The sequence below is a fragment of the Orbicella franksi genome, chromosome 1 (assembly GCF_964199315.1).
Source record: "Orbicella franksi chromosome 1, jaOrbFran1.1, whole genome shotgun sequence".
NCBI lineage: Eukaryota > Metazoa > Cnidaria > Anthozoa > Scleractinia > Merulinidae > Orbicella > Orbicella franksi.
This window is the reverse complement of record NC_138145.1, coordinates 37079220-37100488: the sequence shown is the minus strand read 5'-3', so window position 1 is coordinate 37100488 and position 21269 is coordinate 37079220. Positions and strand designations below refer to the sequence as shown.

At 38.2% G+C, this 21269-nt stretch overlaps 3 protein-coding genes and 1 pseudogene across 5 annotated transcripts; 1 reads left to right on the top strand and 3 right to left on the bottom strand.

The window, feature by feature from the left end:
- Positions 1-1224: 1224 nt before the first annotated feature.
- On the bottom strand, positions 1225-7935 carry LOC145461722 (lipid transport auxiliary protein 1-like). 3 transcript variants are annotated; one of them, XM_081445670.1, is made up of 8 exons: positions 7660-7935; positions 7152-7253; positions 5889-6012; positions 5599-5658; positions 5073-5239; positions 4680-4738; positions 3451-3564; positions 1573-1657 (listed from the first exon to the last, which is right to left on the bottom strand). In XM_081445670.1, exons 1-7 carry the CDS (start codon positions 7747-7749, stop codon positions 3471-3473), a joined length of 696 nt encoding a protein of 231 aa, XP_081301796.1. In that variant the 5' UTR covers positions 7750-7935; the 3' UTR covers positions 1573-1657; positions 3451-3470. The 3 variants fall into 3 exon arrangements, with proteins under 3 accessions (XP_081301794.1, XP_081301796.1, XP_081301795.1); XM_081445668.1 differs by lacking the exon at positions 3451-3564 and having other exon boundaries at positions 1225-1657; positions 7660-7929; XM_081445669.1 differs by lacking the exon at positions 1573-1657 and having other exon boundaries at positions 3344-3564; positions 7660-7933.
- Positions 7936-8015: 80 nt separating this feature from the next.
- On the top strand, positions 8016-12815 carry LOC145461758 (DNA repair protein complementing XP-A cells-like). Its single transcript, XM_081445671.1, has 6 exons — positions 8016-8343; positions 9161-9266; positions 9760-9808; positions 11703-11816; positions 12161-12278; positions 12637-12815. Exons 1-6 carry the CDS (start codon positions 8106-8108, stop codon positions 12789-12791), a joined length of 780 nt encoding a protein of 259 aa, XP_081301797.1. The 5' UTR covers positions 8016-8105; the 3' UTR covers positions 12792-12815.
- On the bottom strand, positions 12789-18396 carry LOC145461806 (phosphopantothenoylcysteine decarboxylase-like). The gene is made up of 6 exons (XM_081445674.1): positions 18226-18396; positions 15970-16065; positions 14364-14402; positions 14101-14190; positions 13496-13664; positions 12789-13198 (listed from the first exon to the last, which is right to left on the bottom strand). The coding sequence occupies exons 1-6, from the start codon at positions 18355-18357 to the stop codon at positions 13128-13130; spliced, it is 597 nt and encodes a 198-aa protein (XP_081301800.1). The 5' UTR covers positions 18358-18396; the 3' UTR covers positions 12789-13127.
- Positions 18397-18979: 583 nt separating this feature from the next.
- On the bottom strand, positions 18980-20463 carry LOC145461790 (ras-related protein Rab-10 pseudogene; annotated as a pseudogene).
- Positions 20464-21269: the final 806 nt, after the last annotated feature.

Sequence of the window (21269 nt, the reverse complement as noted above, 5' to 3'; positions counted from 1 at the left end):
TTTGTGAAAAACTTGTTGCTCGACGCGAGTTTAACAATCCTATGGATAAACACGCGGTGCAAGTTGTGAAGAACACCGAAACAGTCGGTCATTTGTCCCGTGAGTTCTCACGAATAGCGTGGTATTTTCTTGCACATGGCGGAGAGATCAGTATTGAAGTGATCGGTTAGAGTTAGAGTTTAGCTGCGCAAAGGAAGCACAAATGAATCGCTTGAAAGAACTACTCGCGAAGAAGATTCAGGTTTAAAACCTGAAGAGACAAAGGCTCCTTTAGGAGCCACCACTTCTATCAAAAGCAATGATCAACAACAGCAACAGGTTTCAAAATGTTGAATGTTTATTTACTTACGTTTTTAAGTACTATATCTGACCACTAACTAGGCAATTAGCCCCCTCTGAAAGCAATGGTCTCGTATATAAGCCGCTCCCGCCATTTTGAGCCCAAAATTTCAGCAAAAAGGTGCGGCTTATACACGAGTTTTTACGGTAATTTATATATGTATTTATATGTTGTGATACAATGCATATCTTGGGCAACCTCAATTCATTAGCAGATATATTGATATGACTGCTAATTGCCAATGGCAAACAAGCATATTGTTCAGTAGCATTGTTTGTTAGCATTGCTTCGGATTGAATATCAATGTTTATTGCATGAACTAGATTTAGAGACTCTCCGAAAACTTGCTGAGATCCATCATTTTTCAAGGACCATTCTATAGCCATAGCTTAACATTGCCACTTTTATAGTAACTTCATCTCCACTTTATTGACATGGACTGATACATGTAGATATGGAACTAAATTCTTGCAATTAAGGTAAAGCATCCAGTACGACTGACATGTTCCCGAACACAACAATTAGGTTGATGCACTGCCACCACTCCATTATAACAAGAATGTCCTATAAGTGCTGGGACACACAATAGTTTAATGGTCATTCACATCATTACATTGGTCCCAGACTAGTCCAGTTTGCTCCTGTGTAAATTTTGGCCACAGAAGTGCCTAATTAAACCAATTGTCAGAGGGAACCAATTGGAGTGACTGCCAAATTGTGGTAGGGTTTGGTTTCCAATCATTGGAAACCAAATAATTGTACAGTAATATCTTTCTGTTGATGTTGAACCGGAACTGAAGAGTCAAAATATCCAAATGTAACTAAGGAAATTTCTGACATTCCATTCCAATAGGAAAATGAGGAGTACCTCTGGGAACAGTCCACTTAATAATTTACAAACATTTTCTGGAAATTTTTACTGACAGTTCCATTTGACTTTCAATGCAAGTTTATAGTTGTTTTGGCCTGTTAATGGTAAGAAATCCACAACTTTACATTGTGAATTTTCAGTACTGATGAAAACTTTGCAGTTCTGTTTTTGTACAGAAACAAAGCTCAAACATGCCAAGATTTGCAGATGTTCATATATCAATTAAATGTTTCTTGGATAAATGTCACACTGCTAAGTTTTGTAATTTTCACATGCTCATGGCTCCACTTTGAGTCATTTTACCAGCTTCAGTCTCTGCATCTTGTGTAGTTTTGATTTCTATGCTCGGCCCTTCCATCTTTGTGCTTGATGGTGGTTTTCTTATTGGCTTTTTACTGTTCCCAGCTATTATAAGACTTCCAGGAACATTGACATAAAGACGCACCCTAAAAGAGACAAAAAAACATTTAGGAAACCCCTTGTTAAGTTATATATTTTTTCAGAATCATCTGGTACAGTTTAGAGGAAAGGTTGTTGAAATAGTTTGAAAGAGAGATGAAGTATTGACTTAATTATTTGAAGGATTTCGTGCAAGAAGGGCGTATATTGCTTTTTGGGCCAATTTTCATATTTTGCAGAATCGAGCTAATTTTTGACAGACTGACTTGTTTTGACATGAAAAGCATCATTGCATAATTGTTTTTGTTGATTTGCACATTTTGGAGAAATAACGCATGCAAAAAAACTCAGTTTTCCAAGCGGCACCTTTTGGAGCAAATCCATCAAAGGTGGATTCAACGCAACGCGAACATAAATAGTTACTTTTAGCAGCTTTGACAGCACAGTTTTTTAAATAGAAGCGCCAAATGCCACGCTTTGGTGATTTCAACATTTAGCAAAACAACACGTTTCTTTTGTTTTTTGTTCAACAAAAGATCTCTAAAAGATGCCCTTGGAAAACTGAGTTTTTTGCATACGTTATTTCTCCAAAACAAAGCGTAAATCAACAAAAAACAATTACGCAACAATGGTTTTCATCTCAAAACAAGTCAGTCTGCCAAAATTAGCTCAATCCTGAAAAAATGAAAATCGGCCCAAAAAGCGATATAGGGTATAACCTTTCTGCATGAAACCCTTCATTTATAAGCCATCCATAGTATTTATAAGATGCAATAATTGAATAGCATACGGTATTAGCAACAATATTCCCACTGATACTATCAAAATGTCTAATAATTATATATTTTTTATTTTAAAGTATGAGATTTTGAGTTGTGGTAGACAGGTTAAATTATTGTGAAAATTAAGTACATTATTTTATTACATTTAGTTTTTAACTTTAGTTAAATTTCTTTATTTGAACTTTTGTGGATAGTAAGGGATTTACCATGATTTTTTTTGAGCGGGGTTTTGGGCAATTTCCCAAAACAAATTCCTGCACAGCAAAAAAAGCTTAAAAAAATGGTGCAAGGGGAACCATAGAAAACAATCTAACGAGTGCTTTCCACTATCCTTATAATCGTGTTAAAAAAATTCTTGCACAAGCCATTGGCCACCAAAAGAATCATGCACAACCTAAAGTTGAGAAAAAAAAAATCCATGCCCCAGAAAATTGCCACCTCCCCAGCCCCCCCCCCCCCCCCCCCACTTCACAAAAATTATGGTATATCCCTAAGTCTGTTTTATTTGTTTATTTTTTAATTTACAAAGTGATGTTAATAAATTGAGTAACCGACAGAATTGGTAGTAGACTCCAGATGTTTACACATACTACGATTATCAGTTGAGTAAGGCGGACGAAAGTTTGGTCACCAAGTTTTAACGTAAAAATCGTGTTGTTGTCACGAGCAACTGGCTCCGTATCCATTGGCAACTTGTCGGCCTTCGACGTCAATTGACAGCAAAGCGTGCAAAATTGTAGGCGACGCGACAGGCGACCAACGGCTGTTGATATTGTTACCAACGGAAACGAGGTAAGTTGCCCGTGACAACAACACGATTTCACGTTAAAACTTGGTGACCAAACTTTCGTCCCGCCTTACTCAACTGATCATCGTAGTAATATTATTTGGTTAATTTCAATCAATGGGATAATAATGAGTGTTTATAGGCGCAATGTGCCATGGGAATTGTGATTTTTAGTAAGCAAAAATGCTTGATGCTGACAACCAACTGGTGACAGCAACTGTTAAGAATAGAAAACAGCACTGGTAAGGAGAAAATAACACTGAATACTAACAAAAAAGAAGAATCACAAGATCAGACAATTGCAGGTTTTCCTTTCTTGATTAAGTGAGGAACAGTAGGAAAAACAACTGTGTCTAAAGTTGCACATGGATGCTGATCTTTCACCCTATGGCACAAGAAAATCAAGAAAGATTTAACAAGCCTTGACTGTGATAAAGCGTCATTTTGTTTGAGTTTTGTGAAGCAAAAAGCTAGTAAGTCTGTAAGTTGTATTGAAAACTTTTGCTGTAGTTATGAAAGTTTAAAAGGTTTATTATAAATAATTTTCTACAATGTAGACAGTTCAGGAAAATAAACAGCTCAGAACTGCAATAAAATAATTTTATCATTATAGAATATTCATGTAGAATATCTTTGGTGTTTTATGATTTAGATGTCACATTACAGGTTTAATGATCAGCTTTATGATAATTAATTCAGTTTCACCAACAAACTTTAGGGCAGATTTTCTTGAAATAAATGTTTTAAAAGAGAGCTTGAAATTCCAGTGGAAACACCAGGATTTACAAACTCTGGTCTGCTAACTATCCAAATTAAAATATAAATTAAAATTCAATAATTTGTTACTGTCAATAAAACAAATATAATTATTTAAATGCCTCAAATACACACAGGTACGATTCATAAACTTGGCCCGTGCAAAATCAGCAGGCAGAAATCAGCTAGTCTTATTCAAATTCAAAAAATGAACAATACATGCTAAAAATTCTTGTTTTTTACCACAGCTTTGTTTAGAACCAAATCGTGCACCAACTTGGGGAGATACACCCTTCACAGAAATGAAAATTCTTGTTTTTGTACAATTCCAACTGAAATTCCCTTGAAATAATTATTATTTCTCCACAGAGTATGAAACTACACACTTAACAAAAATCTTACAAACTGCACTTATCATCTGTTTTGAGTTTGTAAAGTTAAGAAACTGTGAATGGCCACAGTTTAGCCTTCACACGAATTTACATGTACCGGTAATCACCCATTTTCTTTTGAAATTATCCCCAAGAACTTTGAAAAAACAAGGAAAACGACACCACTCTGTAAACAACATACAACCATTGCACACTAATGGCTGATAGCGTATCACTATGTTAGTTCAGGCAATCCAATTGCAGCATTTGCATTAGTGTAAAAGTAGAATTCTACCAATCATTATTATTCCTATATATGTACATGTGTGCATATTAATTTTTGTTTAAAAGTTGTTAGCCAAAAATTCCAAACCTGTCTTTCAGCTGCTCAACAAGATATGCAAACTTTCTGTACTGCAAGGCACCAAATTCCTAATAAGAGAAAGCTGGCAGAATTAATTACCATAATTTTTATTATAACTTAATATATTAAATAATATAATTTCCACACTTTCTCAGTTTTGTTTGCTGTCTTTAAGAAATTGCTTAGGCTGTAATGTCAGTTATCTCTCACCCTCAGCACTAGCTCTGGGCAAGAGACTCGCTGAAGGTAATGCTAAGGGTGGGTGATGACTGGTATTTCAGACTAGAAATCAGTTCAATTTAAGGTTTTGATCACTTTACACAGTTACTAATCATCACATGTTATCAAGTTTAAAACAGTTTCTGTAAATAAGATGAGTCAGGGTATCATTAAGTCACATACCTTAGTTTCAAATCTGGCATGTTCATACATATCGGCGACCTCATTTATAGTGTCATCTCCACCTCGTATCACATTGCATGGTGGCTTCTGAAGAGACTTGAGGTGTTCTCTGACAGACTGCTTGTTTTTACGACTGTACTTGAAGTCAATCGTGCATAAAAGGTCATCTGTTGTGTCGTGAATAGCATCAAAGGAAAAAGGACATTACTGTATCTCTCAATAACATGCAAACTCTAAAATTCAAAGCTCAACCGACAAATGCGTTTTTCACAACAGTGCTCAACAGAAGTCACAAGCTGAAAGAAGCCGCCAAACATTTGATTGATGGTAGCGAAAAATGCATTTGTTGGTTGAGCTTTGAATTTTAGAGTCCGCATGTTGTTGAGAGGCAAAGTAAAAGGCAGCAACGAAAAATAATATCATTAAAATTAATGTTGATATTGGCACAAGACAGGTTAAAATCAGAATACTGATAAAGTAAAAATTAAGAACAAAATAGTACAGAAAAATGGCATATTTTACAAACCAAGCTCAGTCATTTTATCCATAGCCTTCATTCGGTATTTGTAGCTTCTTGTATATTGATCTGTTAGAAACAATAATGGCCACAACACAGTGAGACTGAAGCGCACAAATACAATGTAATTTTAGTGAATGAGATAGAATATACATTTTAACAATAACAAAAATTCTAGACAAGAAGCTAATAGAGGTGTTTTGACTGGTTCAGTGAATTATCTTCCACTATCCTATGTGACTGGCCAGAGTGATTACTTCAGATTTGGTTTTACGACACTCATTATTGACATGTAATACCTGATGGGGAATCAAAGTTTGTTGTTCCATCTACTGGTTTATTAAATTGTTCTGACAACATTCTAGGTTCCATTCTTAGCTGTGAAATTCTTTGTAGCTGTGCTGAAATCTCTCTTCCCAAACTCTGCCAAGAAAACAGGAATTACACTGTTTTGAATGTACTGTTAGAAATAGTTGTCTTATATAGACCAGATCATGACATTCTCTGGACAATAATTATGATAGTTTGTCAAAAAGTTACAAGGTATACATCCATCATCTAGTTCAAATAAATTTAATGAAAGAATACGGTAAAATATATTTCTGTTAAAAATCAACCTAAAAATTAATAAGCTGTTAAATCTTACATGTAGATGCCAAAATCTGCCAAATATAAGCCTTTTGATTATAAACTCAAGGGCATGTATTTAGATTTAGCCCTTACAGCGAGGGGCCTAAAATCGTGACTTTGTTTCATTGATACACATTCTTTCCTGCATGCAGACTATCCAATCAGAAGTTGAAGATGGCTGTTCTTGGCTTCTGATTGGAGAGCATGAGAGTCAGGAAAGAATATAAATTATAAAATAATGAAAATTAAAGTAATTAAAGTAAACACTTTTGGGCTCCTTGCTGCAGAGAGAATCATTGTCCAAATCAGTTAAAAGCCCCCTTCTTTAATTGAGTTGTTGTGATTTTAAGGGGTTGGTAATACTGCTGACACTTATGATAGTAGACTTTTTAAATGCTACATGTCCCCAAGGGCCCGTTTCTTGAAGGTCTTGAAAATGTTTTGCACATGTAAAGCCAGAGCAAGATCTCAAACCTTACGATTACAGAGCTGTTTTATTCATGTATTCTCAATATGAACAGAGGTTCCCTTCATACAAGAAGTTTCAGGCATATACACTTCTTCGTTTTTAGATACAGATGAACTAAACATGGCTTTACAGGCCTGAAAAGTTTCCAGGGCTTTTGAAAACTGGGTCCCAGATAAACATTCAAATATACATGAAAGCCTGACAAACAGCAAAGCATTTGCAAAAGTGACAAGGAGGCCAGTGTACATGACAAATGACAACAATGTGTTGAAATTCTAACAATGATTTGCAGACCTTCTGTTATGTGACAGTGACAGATTGTGGAGACAAAGCATCACTAGCTCCCCGCAACAAGGAACCTCATTGATTGTGAATAGTGGCATCATACTAGTCGACTTGATCTAGTTTAATACTGATAAGATTAAGGGGTGGGTGGAATGTACCCAGCTTATGTGAAGCTTACCTTCGGTGCATCACTGCCAACAGGAGAGTGTGGTCCTCTTTTGGATAGCAGTAACATTCTTAGTATTTGCCGCTTCACGATTATGACAATGAGGAGACCAGTCTGCAATTTGATAAGGACTTAATTAATTTTTTGATCAACATTTTCATTTTAAGTAGGGAACAGCAATTCTGTGAAATATTAAAAAGATGCAAATAGTAATAATAATGCCTTTATTATCATGTCAATTACATCTAGCAGTGGAGAATCCCCATTGCTAATAGGGGACACCTCACTAGAACAGCCTATCTAAAAATAACATACAGAAAAGTCCTATTATAGCATGGAAAGTACAAACAATAAAAGAATAAAATGGCCATAAGGATGGTCGGCAAAAGAGGCAAAGTCCCCATACTAAGCAGACCACCTGATAATACTGTAGGTCCCATAAGAGAAATTAAAATTATGAGTTTCAAAGATGGCAGCCTCTACATCCATCTAGGATATAAACGATCGATATGGTTCTTACCGATATGGTGAAAATAATGGTCATAACAAGCCCCACACCACCCAAGTTCTTCAGAAGTTTTGCATCATAACTGCTGACTGGATCCGCCATCTTGAGCTCTTCAGTTCTTTTTAGGCCAATAATTGCGAAAAATCTTCATCATTTACCACCATTTTTTCAATGATTTGAATTATAAACTATTAAAATCTTGCATTTATAACTCGAAAAGACGACAAATCATTTTGAAGGCCGAAGAACTACGAAAGTACTTCGAAATCCTTCGAAAGTTGTGGTCATTTTTCATTTTTCATTTTTCTGTCGGCGCCCGCGATTCAATATTTTTTGAAAGGGGCTGTTTCGCTTAGTAACCGCGCAAATTGCATTTCAAGATGGCGGTCAGATGAGGTCCTAAATTTTGTCTCAGAGCTAGATTTTCTACTGAAAGAAATCCCTCGAAAACCAGATCGATGGCAGAGATAAAGCTAACAGATGCACAGAGAGCTCGCATCGAAAGAAATCGACAGAGAGCGCTTATGCTTCGTAATGCAAGGCTTTCTAGTCGCCCTTATCCAGAGACAAAAACACAAGACACCGCCAGTTCAAGCTCGATTTCTCGTGTGATTGACACAGGCGGTGGTTTTCTCTTGGATACTGATGACGAAGAAACTTTACATGGAGCACCAAAGAATCTTATCCAAGAACCAGGTAAGCAAGCTTAGTAGTAAATTACTCATTTGATTAATACACTGAAAACTATACAGTGGCCTAAGAGAACGAACGATGATAGTTACATAATACCAGTTTGTAATTCAAAACTATACTTCAGACTAAAATGGTCAAACTCTATGCCATTTCAGACAAAAATAGCCACGCATTCCTATATCCTGCTATATAGCTTATACAACGGCTCGCAAAAAGTGCCGTTCAGTCATCCAGGACAAGTAGATTTTCCTGCCTGGCAAGTACTAGTATCTTTTCATTCTCACTTATCTGATGGGCTAGTCCTCTACCAACTAATTAACGAAAAAGAGCAGCCTGACTTGCCCAGGGCAAGCACAATTTGAGAGCTAATTGTAGAAGGGCAAGCTTGAATTCAAATTATTATTATTATTATTTTTTTTTTTTGAGCCCTGAATATATGCCAGTTATGTAATGCTTTTGAGTGGTACTGTACCATGGGGTATCCCATGAGTCACTTGTATTTTCTGGGTATACACACGAGCCTTTAGGTGAGTTTGTATACCAAGAAAATACAAGTGAGAAATGGGATATTTCATGGGATATCACAAGAGAGTTTTGCATAACTGTTTTATACCATGTCATAGAAATACAGTGCCTAACACAATCAATTTGACATGCCTACAGTGCATGATGGGAAGGTTGGCTGTGATATCATCAAATATATAACAGCTTTCCTGTATTCTGATTGGCATTTTTTCTTTGGCATGGTATAAAAGGGAGTATCCCTCAAAGGGGTGTGCCAACTTAAAAAGTCACCCGTATTTTGTTTCTATTGATACAGCTCCTATACTTCATGGAGACCGGCTACATTGTTGTGAATGCCAGAAAGAGTTCTTGACTTCTTATGTCTACAAGCATTTTGAAGTTCCTGTTTGTGATAACTGTAGGTTAGTGCAAATACTTGATCATTTGTAAGAGAAAAATAGCTTGTTATTCTTAGAAAACTTAGAAAATGGGCAGTAAATCTGTGTGATCTAAATCAAAAGTGTGTGCTTTTTTCCAGAGCCTGTTAGCTGCATGCCAATGCTCCATAACATGATGTGTGCAGATCGTCCCACTAACCAGAAATCGTTTGCTTGCCTTTTAAGCAAGAAAGATCCTTCAGTTATAATCTCTAAAAGGTTAACAGTAGTGAATGTCTTGTGGAGGGGATTTTTTAACCCACAAAGCATTGACAAAGACAATGAAAAGGAGATAAACTGTTTATCTGGACCACCGGGTTATCAGTTAATTTGTACTAACTTACTTACTGACTACTATGCAGAGTATTCTGGTGTACAGTTTGACATTGAAATGAATGTTGCACCCTGTCTTATGCCAGCCAGGAGATCAAATCCTTTTCAACTGATTCTTTTTGTTATAATTTTTTTGTTTTTGCAGAGACCATGAAGGAAAACATGCTCTTATAACCAAGACAGAGGCCAAGGAGGTGCGGAATGAAATATAGGCATGTAAGCATGCAAACAGCTATGAAGCCATTCTCTTGGTTTGCATCAGTGTTCTTAGGAAGCACTGACGACCAGCAAAAAGCCAGTGGCTAATAGTCCTGGGCATGATGGCTACTCTCAAAATTTTTCATAATACAAAACGTACATAAGAAGCAATCTGAATCTTTTATTGTTATCTTGTACATACCGTAGTTTCTCGGTTATAAGGCGCACTCGGCTATAAGACGCACCCCAAACTTGGCAACTTAATCATGCAAAGTTCCCAAACTGAAAATTATGTGAAAATACTCGGTTATAAGACGCACCAAGAAATGAAGAGTTCATAAAGATAAAATTTTATTCTCTTGGCACAATTAGCACGCGAACTCTCTGTAAACGTGAACAAATTTCAACAAAAGTGAAAAAGTCACACATTTAATGATATACACGAAAACAAAAGCTAAAAGTTCGCACCTCTAATGATAAACTTGAGTGTAAACAAACAACGCATACACGTTAATTTCAGCTTTCCTGCTCAGGAGACATATTTCGTTCTTTATAAAGATTCTAATAAATATTCAACGATCCGAGAACCAGAGATCCAGAACCTTGGAGTTCACCGGGAATAGAACAGTTCCAGTGTTGTCATGCGGTGCCGACAAGCAGAGTTTCACAGTTGCACTAACGGTGAAAGCGAACGGCGAGAAACTTCCCCCGAAGGTCATATTCAAAGGAGTTCGACAGCTGAAAATCAACGTGCCACCAAGGATGCAGGTCTCCGTTCACAAGAAGGGCTGGATGGACGAAGAAGGTAAGCTAAAACACTGTTTATTCTGAGCAGCATCGTTTCAACAAGCGAGCGAGACGAGTACACTTCTTGTTTCTCAGAAACGAGATTCGAATTTCATTGTTGACGTATCGTGTTACCTAGCACGTGCTGTTTAGCACGTACGCGCGTATGCAAATTTCAGTTTGTTAGCTTTTCTCGTGCAGTTGTTTAACACAATGCGGCCTTGATAATAAAGCTTTCTAGCATTCTAAGACTGTATTTCTTATTAATTTCTAGGAGTAATGGAGTGGATTCGACGCAATCTTCGGTACACCCCAGACCAAAGAGCTCTCCTCGTGTGGGATTCATTCCGTGGGCATTTGACAAACGCCGTGAGAGATCTTCTGGCGAGGCGAAACGTAGTAGTCGTAGTTATTCCGGGTGGACTTACGCCCGTGTTGCAGCCCCTGGACAAGTGTATCAACAAACCTTTTAAGACCAAGGTGCGATCCCAATACCAGACTTGGATGGTGAACGGTCCGTTCACTTACACTCCGTCGGGGAAGAAGCGTGCGCCGAGCAAAGAACTGGTTTTGCAGTGGATCCAAAAGGCATGGCAAGAGATACCCGCTGATTTGATCGCGAACTCATTCAAGTGCTGTGGAGTATCAAATGCTCTGGACGGCACCGAGGACGAAGCTGTGTGGGACGAAGAAGAAGCTGGAGACGAGGAAGCAGATGATGAACTGGAGAACGAGTTTGACACGGATAGCGAGGAGGAAGACTAGACATCAATAAATTTCAAAACAACAACAACGGCTCTTTTCAGAGCCACCCGGTTCTTTTCAGAACTACCAAATCTTAAAAAAGTCAATGACCAATGTTTAGTGTCTTTTATTTGTCTAGTTTTAACTGTAAGTTCCGGTAAAATTGCTGTCGTTAGATTTTTTTGCGCGAAAATATTCGGCTATAAGGCGCACCCCAATTCTGGCAAAAACTTCCCAAGAAAAAACAGATTTTCCTCGAAAAAACCGTGCGCCTTATAACCGAGAAACTACGGTACATGTATGTTTTACAGCTGTATTATAACATGGTAACTGCTAAAAAAAAGATATAATTTTTTACAGCAATTCTTGTTAAAAGACTGTGATCTGGACAGAAGAGAACCATCATTGAAATATATTTTAAAGAAGAACCCTCATCATTCCAGGGGTGAAATGAAGCTCTACCTCAAATCACAGGTACCAAGGTTTTTTTGTCCTTAATTTTGATACTTGCACATGTATTTATCTGCACTTTACATAAGTGGCTTTCATAAGGAAAGGAAATGGTATAGACTGCTTCTCATTTCGCTTAGGGACCAACAAACTTTTATTCCTTTGAACGTAAACACAAAACTAAAGGGCAGTATGGACAAGACAGGGGTGGCGGAGGGGGGGGGGGCACCCTTGTCTTCTCCCAATTCCACCCAATCTCTCCCTGATCTTCAAGAGGAAACAAGATTTCAAGTAGTGTACCTCAATCTGACTTCAATGTTACTCGGAATGACTAATATCTCTAAAAGAGATACATCATGCCGTTGCAGATAGTTCAACGCTCACATGATGTGTGGGGAGGTGAGGAAGGACTTGAAGAAGCAAGAGAAGAAAAAGCTGAGAAAAGAGAAGCGCAAAAGCAAAGAAAATTTGACAAGAAAGTTAAAGGTTTGCTGCTCTATACAGCTTGCTTTGCTCCCTGACTAACCAAATGCCTGAAACAGAGTACTCTCCTTCCTTCCTTTTACCCACTTTCCTATTTCTGTCCATCCATTTGTCAATCCATCTGTCCGTCCGCTCCTCTTCCCCCTCCCCTGTTGCCCACCTGCCTGCATTCCTTCTTCCTTCTTTCTGTCTGTTTGTATGTCTCTGTCTCTCTGGCTTTCTGTGTGTGTATGTCTGTCAAGCTGTCTGTCTGTCCATCTGTATGTCTGTCTGCCCTTCCTTTTTACAACGACAATGCATGCTCAAGGTTGCATCATCAACATTTACCAGTAGATGCATCATCTCTTCTTCTACACAACAGAGCTTCGTCGTGCTGTCAGAACAAGTACTTGGAAGAAAGATACTAGTCGGCATCAGCATGAATTTGCTGAAAGTGAAGTTTATAATGATGAAACTGATGAATGGACAAAGACATGCAAGACATGTGGCCATCAACTGACATATGAAAAAATGTAACACAAAATAACTACATTTATTTTGAAACTTGTCCATACATGTATAATGTTCTACAGCTGTATTACATAGTAACTGTAATAATTTATTTACATGACAGAGACCCTAGCAACTGACAAGATGCCCTTCATACCCATTAAACATTGTACAGTAACTTCCATTTCTCTCAAATCTTCTCAGTGCATATTTTAAATTAAAATGAATGAGACCAGGCCATTTCCTCTTTTTAGTTCAGAGTTCATACAGCCATTTTTTTCCTCTCATCCTTTTTTCTGCTTCTTACTCAGTGGACTGTGTAAAAATAGGAACTGCTCTAATTCTGCAACAAAGCTGCCTAAGTTATGTCATCTTCTCAAGGTGATCCTTTACTAAACTGACAATACTTGTGACTTCAGCCATGGCTCCAACACCTTAACACAAGGAAAATAGATTTGAATAAAATTTGAAATAAAAATAATTTTTATTTTGAAGCTTTTCTGTAGTGTATAATGCTTTTCTAATATTCTGAGACAGAACAAGTCCACATGTTAAACACTGTAAGTTAATATGTCTTTGAGGAGTTTCACTAAATTTCCGATCTGACGGCCAAAACTGCAAAGTAGGCAGCTAACAAAAGTGCACCTTTTAATATAATGGTATTAATTTCAGAGAAAGTAAATTTGTTTCACACTATTAAGCACTGGGTCTTGTAATCATCTGAATCTCACCTGTATCTTTGCAGGCCAGTGTCTTTTTGATGGGTGGAACATGAGAGTATCCCAGGTTTATAAGCTGCTCAACATGCTCCGAGGTGATGGGGTGTTCCCACATAAGTGTGTTCATTGCTGGGCAGAATAGCAGTGGCTTTTTGACATCCCATGCACGAACTGTGCAGGTCTGTTAACATACCAAAACTTGTCATTGTTACCATATTGGTGCATTCAGTGCAAAATATCACAAATCTCTTGATTTTAAAAAATGAAATCACTAGTTAGAGGCTTATTACTACCCAAGAGGTGTACAGAAGGAATTTTCACATGGTGAGGTGTGTGGTCCATACTGGGAGAGTACACCCCCACCCACCCCCCTCCCCCCAAGGAGACAGTCCAAAGAAATAACTCTTGGTCATTCTGATACCTTGATCCTAATGCTTTAACCGTAAGGCCATCATGCTTCTAAACAATACGTATTATTCAGAAATAAGAATTTTTAAGACATTGAAGCAAAAGCATAACAGAACTGCGCTTTTAATGAGAGGAAAGTGTGGTCTAATAATTTGGCAGTGTGCTGGGCTCCAATTAATTGACCTAATTTTTACTATAACTGCACTTACCAAGAGGTTGTCACATAAACCATTAGCTATCTTGGCCATAGTGTTGGCATCTAGTGGTGCAATAACCATGAGATCGGCCCAACGTCGCAGCTACTGAAAATTAATACAAAATTTGAAAGGTGGATTTCCTGACTGTGATACACTGAGTCATTTACAACTTTAAAACTGTTTAGTCTACTGTGCCATGTAGCAACAGATCCTTTTGATTCAATGGCCTGTCAAGGCATTGACAGTATTTTGGACAAGAAAAAAAGTTAGTTTACCTCAATGTGTAGAACAGGATCTTGCATAGTGCTCCATGCCTACCGGTTAACGGAGAGATTTTATCTTTAAACATCGATCCATTTCCTTAATTATCTTGCTAATTAGTTTTTTTTAGATTGTGCAATTTCGTGTTACTTACAAAGTCATGATGTAAATTGGTATTTTACTATGGTCACAATAATTGCAAAGCACAACAATTACATATTAAGGAAAAAGAGATTTTATAGAATAATCTGTTTCTGAACTGCCATAAATCCTCAAATTAGCGCCCCCTTCCCCTCAAATAAGAGCCCACTTCAAATAAGTGCCACTCCTATCAGCCAAAATTTAAAATTAGCGCCCCCCTCCCCTCCCCCCATTTTGTGGATGAATAATGAGACAATTAACAAAGGATGTATAGTTTTCGTTGTGTAGGATTAGAATTATACCTTGTTTGCATTTTGTGAACATGTCAAGTGTAGGAAAAAGTTACAAGTACTAAAAGTGCCACGATTTAGACTTTAGGATCAGCTTTTTATGTCGGTAAACAGCTTATGTTGTTGTTTACACGCAGATAAAATGATCATGTCAGGCCACAATTTGGGAAAAATTAAATAAGCGCCCCCCTCGAATAAGCACCCCCGTCTTCTCCTAAATTTGAAATAAGTACCCCGGGTGCTAATTTGAGGATTTACGGTATAACAAGATAGGCAAATCAACAATGGAACAAAATTAGCAAACATTGCCAGACAAAACCAACAGAAACTGGTCCCTTAGACATGTACGTTACGATAGGAACACGAACCCAATGATGCAATTAAAGACTTCAAATACCAACTTCTTTAACCTGCGAAGCCTTATGGTCAACTTACAAATTCTCCTTACTGATTTCTATACATTCCTCATCGTACTAGATGGTAGAATTTGTTCAAAATCCAAGCTAATTTTTTCTTTCATGAGGAAATTTTCTGACTCGTGACTTTGTATTGGTTTTGTAAGGAGACATTGCATCCCAATCACCCATAACTGCATAACTTCAAGAACATTTTTGAGCAAAGATCATGAAACTTGGTCTACATCCAAGAATGTTTCCTTTCAGGATTAAGCAACATGACATGACGACATCATATCATGTGGTAAACATATCATGATTTACACAAATGAAGTGGTGCGTGAAAAAAAAAGCCCTAAGTGCCTCTTGATCTCATATTGAATTCTCCTTTTTCATAGAAGGAAGCGAAAAGCAATTTGCAAGGAGAATCTTGCAGTCTATCTGATGTTACTTAGGTTCTTTTTCCACATACCCCTTCAAATAACCTTCATCTTGGATTTTGCATCTTAATTATTTAATTTTTCCAAAACTTTAGAAAATCCAAAAGTCAAAACCTGTTGCTAGTTGTCTCTTGTGTAAGGAAAGGGCAAGGGTCAAAGGAGATTGTGCTTCCCTTCTTCATGACATTCAATGGAACTCCCAAGTCTCTCCAGAGATGGTTGGGGAAGAGTCGGAACTTTTACTTAAAAATTGAAAGATTATAAATAATTAAAGTCTGTGCAGGCAGATCCTGCATTCTCTACCTCCCCCACCCCCCCCCCCCCACCCCTGGTCTACATGGGGTTAAAACTTACCTCCCATTCATCCCTGTCTCTAAACACTTTCACAGGAATTTTGTCCTTGTCAAAGAAATGCATAGAGTTTTCAGTGGCAATGATTTGGACATTTGGCTGGAAGAAGTAACAAAATAGGAAATTACAGTTATCAAATATATGTTACTAATAACAAACTAAATAAAATTAACAAGTTCTTCTAGATTTTAAAATACAGAACCTGTATTAAGCGGTTCACCCTCTATTAAGCAGTCAGTTTTCAAAGTCCCAAAAATTACTTCCCAATTACTGTAATTTTGACCTCTATTAAGCGGTTGCGGTCACCATTTGCGAAGTCCCAACACAACTTTTTTATTTGTCTTTACTTGTATTAAATGGTCACATGGTGTCAATAGCCCAATTTCGATATATTAAAATTCAGCCTAAGACAATAGACCTCAGCATGAGGCTCCAGGGAATAACTACAGAGTTTGTGGGGTTTATTCCCCAGAGCCTCGTGCTGAGGTCTATTTGTTTTAGGCTGAATTTTAATATATCGAAATTGGGCTATTACTCGTTCATACAGTTTCAAATAATGTAACACATGAAGTACAACAAATGATTTCCTTGTTTATTTTCGCAAGTCATTAAAACACTGGAACTGAATGTTTTCAATCTGAGGTCACTTAAGCGGTCACTTAGCCATTGCCCTAGGGTGACTGCATAATACAGGTTCGACTGTAGTTTATTCTTTCCTGTAATGTGCCTATCTTATCAACTCTGTTATGCACGTATGCAACATGTTAAGGCTTGCTTACGTCTCTACAAACCACTTGATTTTGCTGCTTTATCTCTCCCTCCCCCACCCCTATTCCCCACCCAGCCCCTTGCAGGGGATATGTAATGCAAACTTAGGTTCAAATTTCACCGAGGCCTTGAGGCCTTGTTATAAGGCAACCTGACCCTGTTTAAGGCAAAACCCCTCAATTATTGATCGGTATAATGGCAGAATAGGGAGTTTAAGCAAATCACTACGGCTGGTGCTACTACGGCTGCCGTGACTGAAAAGGTCTGGGGAGAAACACGTCTCAGTGGTCTGCCAAATTTCAAGTTAAGCGAGTAAAGCGAAATACAAAGATGAAAGAAACATCGGCTAAGCAGTTTAAAATCTCTTTTATTTAGTTTCTCACAACCAAATGGCTTCGCTCAAAGGACGATGGCCCTTATTTGGTAGAACGAACAGATTATTCCTGAGCGAAAGCGAATGCCATACACTTTGTACCATAACGATTTGATAGATGAAATATATAATTTCAGAGACAAATATCTCAAGGAATATCGAGTGAAGAACACAAGTATATCAGTACTCAAAGAAGCAAAATAGCATCGTATAGTTATCCAGATATAAAACATCTTCACCAAACCCTCAAAGCAAACTTAACCAAATAAAAACAACCTCGTGCTCAACACAAATATTTCACTCGACTCGCTTCACCATTCCAACACCTTTGCCAAAACTTATCGTAAATTCAGGATATGGATTTACAGGCTTATGAAAGGCAACCTTGACACAATCTTTGACTTAAATTGAGTTTAAAGGATATAGTATCCAATGGAATTCTTAAAATGCCGAGATGTCCGTTGAAAAGGGCCAGAGAAGTGAAATAAACCCAACGTAGTAGCCACCACGGCAAAACATCCCGACTCACGTGGTCAGATTTCACGCTACGACTGAATGCAACCAACGTAGATGTGCATTGTCTCATTTTGGGGGAAATTTACTTCCGGCAGCCATATCAGAGCCAGCCGTAGCGATTTGCTTAAACTCCCTAATGTGGGATACACGACGGCCATTCATTATGTCTGTACACCCCCCTTGTTAATGAAGCACTAAGAAATTCATTTCTGAGGGGGGCCCAGCTCCATCGGGGTTTGGAAGAACACTAGCGTTTTCTTGAAGGGGTAAAGTAACATTGGGTGATTTCTAAGAGGCATCATTTTTGCCTTTTGACCTATTTTAACTTCCCTCGTCAACAGGCAGGGCCAGAGTTTGCTTAGCTGATACAAAATAGAATGACCCGAGGGGGTAGGGGTAGATATATGTTTGGTTCGGTTCTCAAAAGTAGCACGAGCAAGATCAAGATTCCGAATAACATTGTTTGAAAGCCTGGAATAGGCTTATACAGAATTCAGCATTTATAAATAAACACTAGCTATGAAATCTGAAAGCACGCTATCGAGGCACGCCAGCGAGAAAGAAGAAAGATCACCGTTTGCTTTTGTAAGTTTACACAATACCTTTGGTTCCAAGAGGAGTAGCTCATCTACGAGTTTCGATAATTTTATACTCGCTACGCTTCCAGTAACTCCAATTAACACATTTTTCTGCCTCTTTGGTCTCTTTGTTGGCGGTCCTACTTCTTCCGCCATTTTGAATTGTTATTATATTGCAGGCACCCGCTGACCTGATAGCGTCTGTTCTCGTCCCCCTTAGCCGGCGAGGGCTTGGCACGAGGAAAGGACGGCTCGGGAGACACGTGATTTTATTGGCTTGAAATGATAATTTCCTGATGGGCTGGAAAGAGGAATATGGAAAATAGAAAAAGAAGTATAGAGAAATATAGAAATAGAATATAGAGCAGCTGAAATTATGCCATTCCTGTCCCCATAGCCCTTTTCGCTTCTCTTAGCCGGCGGGGCCTTGGCTAGTGCCAAAGCCCCGCCGGCTAAGATAAGCGAAAAGGGCTGTGGGGACGAGAATGAAATTATGCCCTCACCCTACCCCCCAACGCCCTTGCACTCGTTCCCTAGGTCCCTTCTCTTCCTCTTTTAGAGGGGACCCTGGGAACAAGGTTGCCTCCATCCTCGTTCTGGTTCAAATCGAAATATTGTCGTTTTTATTTCAATCTCTTCGTTCTAGTGTTGGGATCAAAATTCACGTTTTTATCAGGAGCTTGTGGCCCTCTGTTTCTATCTATTATTTCTAAATTTCTGCTGATCTGTCTACTAAAGATTCAGTATTCAGCACGTGGCTTTTCGCCAGTGCAATTACTAATTATGGGTTTCTGAGCAACAACCCAATTTAAAATCTGTAATGAGCTAGTACCCCCTCTAACGGTGGGGAAAGGGGAGATTTCTGTTTATTTAACATTACGTTCTTAACCATTTACGTTTTCCACGCTATTAAAGTAATTCTTTTTTATTTGAGCTACCAGCTATTATTATCTAAATACGAACGTTAGAAAGTAACTTATCGGCGTTCAGTGTATCTAATACAGACTTGTACCTAAATATATTTTAATTTGGATATGCAAGAACTGTTGTATTTCTACACCTAAAATATTAATTAGGTACCTGTCTCGAAAGGAAATGTAAACAAAACAGCGTGAGGTAGAAATAAGTGTGTGATCTTTCGCCTCTGCAAGAAACCGAAATACAACCCTTCATGCCAACTGTAATAAAGTTAATTTGGAAAATATTATCTATCTGTCAGTAATATAGTCAATATGAAAGACTTTCTTAACAGCACTTTTTCTCCTTGTTTTTGGCAAAGCGACTTTTCTTCTTAATTTCCACTACAGCGTCTTTCGTGGGCTTGTCTTTCTCTTTTAAACCCCATCCTGGCACGAATCTTTTCATAATTTCCTCCACAATGCACTCAAACGCTTCATTGATGCTTTCGTTTTCCTTGGCGCTGGTTTCAAAGAAAGCCATGTCGTATTCATCGGCCAGCTTCTCTCCTTCCTCACGCATAACAGCTCTTGGCTGTTCCATATCGCACTTGTTTCCTATAAGCAGTTTGATGACGTCTTCCTTAGCATGTTCATCAATTTTCCTTAACCACTTAGCTATGTTCTCGAACGATCGCCGGCGCGTGATGTCGTAAACAAGCATGATTCCTGCAGCTGTTCTGTAGTAAGACACGCTAATCGCGTGAAATCTTTCCTGGCCCGCTGTATCCCAGACTTGCAGGCGTACTTTCTGTCCTTGTACTTCGATGGTGCGTAACTTGAAATCAATCCCAATGGTGGAAATATATGTATGATTGAACACATCATCTGAAAATCTCCACATAAGACTTGTTTTTCCAACACCGGCATCTCCAAGCAGTAAGACTTTGAACATATAGTCGTACGTTTCTTGATTTGAAATCTTTTTATACGCCATTTCAATCTATAGATCCACTAGTGAGTGCAAGTTCGCGCTGAATTTTTTCACTTTTGTACTTTTTTATTAGTGCAGGTGGCACACACGTTTTAAGCTCCGTAGCTGGCCGTGATTGGCTAAAATATTACGTAATCTTTTATGGAATACCTCCAGTTGTTACAAGAGTCACGCACGCAAAATTGACTTCAAGAAAGATACAGCAAGGTGAGGTTTAATTTGGTTCAACTGTCTTTTGTCTTGGAGAAATGTCAATAGAATTGTTAAACAATGAAAAGTACTGAAATTTGAGGTAAAAATATGCATCATGTTTGATCACCTGTTTGCAAGCTAAAAGAAATTAATGAAACATGGCATGATATTTCTGCACACTACTGTTCTCACCCTTAACAGTAAAAAACGTTAAGTAAACTTCTGATATTTCTAGTTGCAATTGGCTAAATTTGAATTTACCCTATTCGATTAATATCAAAAAGTATCGTCTAAAAGTCGTTGTTTGTAAATATAGAGACGCGGAGTTTTTTAAATCGCTTTTTCTAATACGCATGTTAAGATACGCCGTTTTGCAAAGTTTAAAGTAAATGCTGTAAGGACGGCTCAGAACCACCTTAAGTTTTGAAAGCTTGAAATTGTTTTAAACCCTACCAACAGAATTTTTTAAACTTTGCAAAACCTTGTATTTTAACAAGCTTATCACATTTCCATACTGAAAAGATGAGCTTCACAGAGCCGTAGCTAGTTATCCGTGAAACTTATTTTGTTTTATTTCCAACGCCATAATAATTTTGCTGAACAGAAGTGATCGAGCAACTCGACGGCGTTGCATCACAGCATTCGCGCATCGATCAATTAGGACACCAACATCCCCCGGGGTATACCCCAGGTTATTTGACAACTTCTTGAGTTGTGTCATGGGGAGGGGGGGGGAATTTGACGGCAGCAGTTGTTATTGGGGTGGGGCATTTAACATCATATGGGAAGGGTAGGGGCCTAAAGGAAACTTGCCTTAAAGTCACAGTCAAGCTAGAAATCACTAAGAGACAACAGTGTTGAATCACAGTAGTGAAAATCTCAGTCCATGAATCTAGCCAGTCAAATCAGGTGTCTGCAGAGCTTCTTTTTCTTCTGGCCGAGATCCCGCCGGCAGAGATTGACAGGCAGCTATGAGAACGAGAGGG